We start from the raw sequence: 6,000 nt of genomic DNA on the forward strand, positions 1-6,000 counted from the left end.
ATGGTAAAATGGAAAGGTTCATTACTACTCCAAACCACCTTCACGAAAAGTATACAACATGGAAAAATGAGCAGGTATCAATACAGCACAACCCAGAGTAAAGTTTTTTTCCAACTCCATTTATTCTGGTACCTCGGCCTTTTGCCTTCAAGGAATAATTTTAATCTCACCATAACTCCATTTTATAGTCATCCCAAAGTGCAATTCAACTGACATCAATTAACATCAACATCACATTTAAAGTAGCAAATACATACTTGTTTCTCATTACACACACTCAACATATAAACTTTTTTCAATACCTAAATATTTTCTAAATCATTTGTGCTATACATTTTAAAATGTTAAATACTATCAATATTCTTGCCCCTTGGTTGAAGAGTTCTAAGATTTATTGTTTTACATTCTGATTTTAAGTTCATTTCTGAAGTTTCCTCCATTTACCATAAAGGGACGTGCTACCACACTGAAGAAAAATTCTTTGTTTCCCCCATGTGCAAATAAAAAAATGCTCTGCTACTGGGCTTAATGTATTGCCCGTCCTTATATCACCAGGATGTTCCATAATTCTCACTGTGACTTTCCTTTTGGTTTGCCCAATGTACCATTTAGTCTTTTTACAACAACCACCTGTAACAAATAACCCCCTGTGAATTGCAATGGAAACCCTCTTTAGCCATATAGCGTCTATCATTTATGTTCCAGCCATTAAGATTCTTAGCTCTATCACACACCATACAGTTTCCACAATAATGCATCCCCGCTCTTTCACTAATCCTAATTTTACTGCCATCACAAGTTAATATTTCTTTTAAATTACTTTATCGGTCACATGAAAAACTTACATCTGGGAAAAGATGTCCAGCGATATTGTAGTTGAGGGCCTCACCACATGCGCAATAGCAAGCCTCGTCCAAAACCCACCCCCTGATATGTCATTCATGAATATGCATTCCCTCCGAATGTACAACCGAAGAAAGTGCACTGACATGTAATATGACAGTAAATATAACGGTAAACTGTTACCAACATCTGTAATTGACAAGTTTTATTGCACTATAATATATACTATAATCAGCAAAAATACGAAACCGTCAAAACACATGTCATCAGGCTTTTTACTGTGTAGCATTATAGTTCTCTTTGTCAGAGTCGGAATGCGATGGTTCACTGTCCCAGTTAATGTCCAAACTGACTTTTTTTGGTGCAGGTGTCACAGCCGACTCTTCCTCAGTATCACTGGCAGGACCTTTACTAACAGCAGCTTCCTGGACGATACTGTATTAACTGTTTGTGTACATTTAATATTTTCATATCATGTATGCACGAGCAAATTAAATAAGCAGACTGGGTTGTCACTCAATTTGGACACGCCCACTTCTGCGCGAAACGAACTGGTGAGGCCCTCAACTACAATATCGCCAGATGTCCTACACTTACATTCTCTTTAACCATGTACCGAAACTTTCTAATAATGCTTTCCACGTTCTCGGAAAATTGTGTCACAAAAAATGGTTTCTCCTCACTCATTCCAATTTCATATTGATACTCACTATCATTTCGTCTTTGCCTGTAATGTTTTCCTCTGTATCTCGCTTCTATATTACCTCTACATATCCCTAAAACAGTATCTTTGACATTTTGTAACAATTCGCTACTTTAAATGCGATGTTGATGTTAACTGCATTGCACTTTGGGATGGCTATAAAATGTAGTTATTGTGAGATGAAAATTATTCCTTGAAGGCGAAAGGCCGAGGTACCAGAATAAATACAGTTGAAAAAACTTTATTCTGGGTTGTGCTGTTTTGATACCTGCTCATTTTTCCATGTTATATACTTTTTGTGAAGGTTCGTTACTAAGAAGGCATGCTTCCCATTTTACTTCAGAAATGAAACAATATTCAAATTTGTAGTGCAATTACTTCTACACAACCTTTAATTGCTAGCTGGAAGTAACCATGGTCAACCAGGTACTGCATGCTTCCCAAAAACCAAATGGTCATTTGTTATTCAATTAGTAATATGTCTTGACTACCAATACTGGAGATGACATTACCAGTTTCTTGCTACCACCCATTTTGTTACAGAGTACCAATATTTTTTTGTGATAAATTAATGACAATAGCCCTAACTCAGCAACAAAAGCTATTCAAGCAATGTGTGTTTTTAATTGAACATAAACACTGCCATTATATAGAAGCAATTAATTTATCTAGTGCCAAACAACTAGTATCCTGGGACTGATCCAAACTGGACATTCTCAGCCAGGCTCGAGATAAAGTTATGAGCAAATACAAAGTTAGTAATTGAGTACATTCAAAACAATACACAATATCAATACTGTAAAAATCACATACAATGGATGCCTTAAAAGTAGATCCTTATATGGTGAGACAGACAGCCAACTGGCAGGCAAGCAGAAAGAAAGGGAAAAAAAAAAGTTAAGTGGCAGGTGCCTCTTCGGAAGACATGATGGCAACTACTGATGTACCCCAGGGCTCAGTACTGGGACAGCTCATTTCTTGGCATCTACTTCTCTGAACTAGAGACCAGTAATCATGACACTTGGTTAAAGTTATTAAATGGATTATTGTAAAATCTCTCTCTAATTACAGCATGAACTAACCCTCATAAAACAATTGGCATTCAGGGAAAAAAAAGTAATCAAATGCAAATAAGTGTGGTATTGTCATATCTGGCAAACAACTCTTTCTCCCTTAACATACAGTATAGCCAATCCATTACTTCCAAACTAATGATGCTGTGAGAGATCCCAAAACCTGGTTTGATAATTCCCTCTCATTCAACTTCCATATAGTAGTAACGGTCAGAAAACTCACTCTACTTAGCACAACTAATATCTGAAGATATATCATCTCAGTCAGAAGAAGTGGACCACTTTACACTATCCTAATTAGTGCAGTAACAGCAGTAACAGCAGTAACAGCAGTAACAGCAGTAACAGCAGCACACCCCCCCCCCCAGGATGCATCTTTCTAGACATAGTAAGCAACTGGAAAGATCCCAAAGGTTTCTAACTAATAAGGCTGTTTACCTGAAGTCCAAGTTTACCAGGAAAGGCTTGAAGCACTACCCTTTTACTCTGTTTATTATATGCTCTTGCAGGGTGAGCTATGACTTATGCTCTACGCAATATGCACTATCCAATCAAGGACCCCATCGACATTGGTCTCCTATATATTCAACAGTCAAATATCTCTCCTAATAGACCAGAACTATTTTAATATCACATCAGCAATAAAATAAGCTGGAGAGAAGTATATTATCCAGTGCCTACCCCATCTCTGGAGCAAACTTCCCCTGCAAATTAAAAAAAAAAGGCACACCAGCATCCTTCAAATTAAACCCAGATGATTGGATAGATGCTTGTAAATTTTCAACAAGACTGACTTACCCTGTCCTTCTTGAGAAGGTGTTTACAGCATGAGGTTGAGCACTGACAAGATGTAAATAATCTTATGACTCAACTGCCTCACATTCCTATGAGTCTATGAACCGTTAGCTTGCTCAATTATGAGCGCCCTACTGAAAGTGTTAAAGATATGTAATTTTAAGTCCACAGTTACAAACACTGAAGTAACATTTACCAAGAAATCATTTCAAAATTCACTATTAAAGAGTTGTAGGGTGGTAGGAGGTTCACACAAATGCCACAAACCTGGACTTTTTTGGCATCTTGGTGATCATGGTTGCAGGACTCAATTACAATCTTGGCACTTTCATTACATGTTTGCCCATGCCCCTGGGATGCAGCTAGAAAGGGTCTTGGACCACACCTTCTTACCTGGTAAACAGAATGCACTCAAAATACTCAGGTTCACAAAGTACACAATTTCTGAGTAAAGAAAGACTTGGTGGAACAGCAAAATAACAGAAGAAAAACATTAGCACCAACAGCAAAACAACAGGAGTATAATAAAATGGTAAGTAATGGACATACTTAATAAAAAGTATTTAGACACTAGTAATGTATCTAATTAGTGCAGTCAATTTATTGGAGAGAAATTATTGCATCCCATATACTAAACTGGATCAAGAAACCAGACCTACACCAAACAGGAAGACATCTTTAGTTAACACACTCCCCAGTTCTGCAAATACCACACTGATTGAAATATGCCTCTACATAGTACAGAATTACTGCATGTGTGTGTAGGTTAGACTACTGTCATTTCCCAGACTGTGACAAAGGAGGTACGCTTTATCATCAGAGATGAGGTAAGGGCACCTAAAAAGCAACTATTACAATGTTGAAGAGATGCCACATATTACTGTAGGTGAAATAATTTGAGGAAGACAAAGTTAGCTGACTGGTAAAGGGGAGTGTGGGGGATTACGTGATAACATCTAAAACTTTCAAATAATCTTCAATTAAAACTGCACCAAACACTTCCAAGAAATGTTGATATAGATGACAAATTCAGAAAAATTAATACCCCCACACACACACACACACACACACACACACACACACACACACACACACACACACACGTCCATGGAAAGATCCGCTGCTGCTTTCCTAGGCTCACCAGCAGTCCAACTCCTTACAGACATTCGCATAAAACGCAAAAACAAAAGCTACTCTCTCATCAGAAAAACTGCCAATCATTTTAGAACTCCTATACATTTCCAGGAATCTGGACAGTAAAAGCAGAGCAATCAAATGACATATACCAAAATATAGAAACAAATGTGTCACACAAATACAGTTTTTAAATCATGTAAATATTATACTATCAAAAATCCCATAACACATGTAGTCACCAATTCTGCAAATAAAAGTGATGAAGTTTTGAGTTCTATTAATTTGTAACTGCAAGCACTGAACGTACTTTAACAAACACGTGGTTTAAGTTAGGAAAATAAATTTAATTCAGTTAAAGCTCACAGGAACAGTCTGTGGTTATGGCAGGTGTTATCAAATCTTTACGTGCAAGGGCCTTCAATGGTTACACAGCCTACTCACGTAATGCACGCCAATTACAAAACATTAAACTTAAAACACAAGTTTCCTACGCACCACAAACACATATTAGGCAGAAGACGAAAGAGCAACCACCAACTCTTCACAGGCAAGCACACAGTAAATCCACCTTCAATGTATACTTACATCTCCGGAGCCATTTCAACCAGAACTGCACTATGACTTTGTGTTGCTTCTTATTCTCAATGCACCATGAAGATAATCCTTGTATAGATTCCATAGTGTTTGTGACGAGCTGCATTTTGCGGTCCAGAGCCGATTCCAGTCCCCCAGAAGAGGAGGAGGAGGCCCGGCCGCTGCCTCCAGCCGCCATCTTTTCCCACACAAACACAAAACGGGCGCGTGATACTCCAACTCTACGTGCGCGCACCCCTCTATGTAAACAGAAAGTATCTTCTTCGCATACTGTTTAAGATCGCAGAATAAAGAAATAGAAAAGCACGACCCAAGTAAACAACACTGGAAAAGTCCATTCGTGTATACTTCTACTGTTAAGTGACATGACATGTGGCGCATGAAAATACTGTAAGCAGACGCAGACGTACACGCTCCAAAACCCTTCTGTGGAAGCGCGCACACTTCTTGTTTGGGTTTAGAGTCGACTCCGAGCATTTGTACTTTCAGTTTTAAGGTTTAGAACTGTTGTATCTCTCTATTTCTGAGCATTTCAAGTTATAGCACACTAGACGTTCACCTTTGAAAATATCATGGGGGGGGGGGGGTTCTTATTTTTCGCAACAATAAAAGACTTTAACACAGTAAAACCCACACTGTTAATCACGATTTTTTTTAATAGGCTCACTTTAATTATTTAACATCTCTGATTTCACGAGGAAAGACAGTAAGTTTAAGAACAGGGCTGAATCTATGCCTAAATTGTAACAGTCGAGAGGTTTAGTTGTAGTTTGGGGGCGTGACGATCGATGTTTGGTACCAAAGATCACAGTGTTTTAGGATAGGTTTGGAACTGCATTTATGACTGAAAACGTG

General features: G+C 38.1%; 1 protein-coding gene across 1 annotated transcript in view; it reads right to left on the bottom strand.

Moving 5' to 3' along the window:
• The window catches only part of RPRD2 (regulation of nuclear pre-mRNA domain containing 2), a 2,300,864-nt gene extending 2,295,330 nt beyond the window's left edge, over positions 1-5,534 (bottom strand). Inside the window, exon 1 of the mRNA XM_044079912.1 lies at positions 5,137-5,534. Coding sequence (XP_043935847.1) covers positions 5,137-5,323 — 187 coding nt within the window. The 5' untranslated portion in view covers positions 5,324-5,534. The remainder of the gene's footprint in view (positions 1-5,136) is intronic.
• Between the last annotated feature and the right edge of the window lie 466 nt (positions 5,535-6,000).

Source organism: Protopterus annectens, chromosome 8.part0, assembly GCF_019279795.1.
Source record: "Protopterus annectens isolate FY-2018-M chromosome 8.part0, PAN1.0, whole genome shotgun sequence".
Classification (NCBI taxonomy): Eukaryota; Metazoa; Chordata; order Ceratodontiformes; family Protopteridae; genus Protopterus; species Protopterus annectens.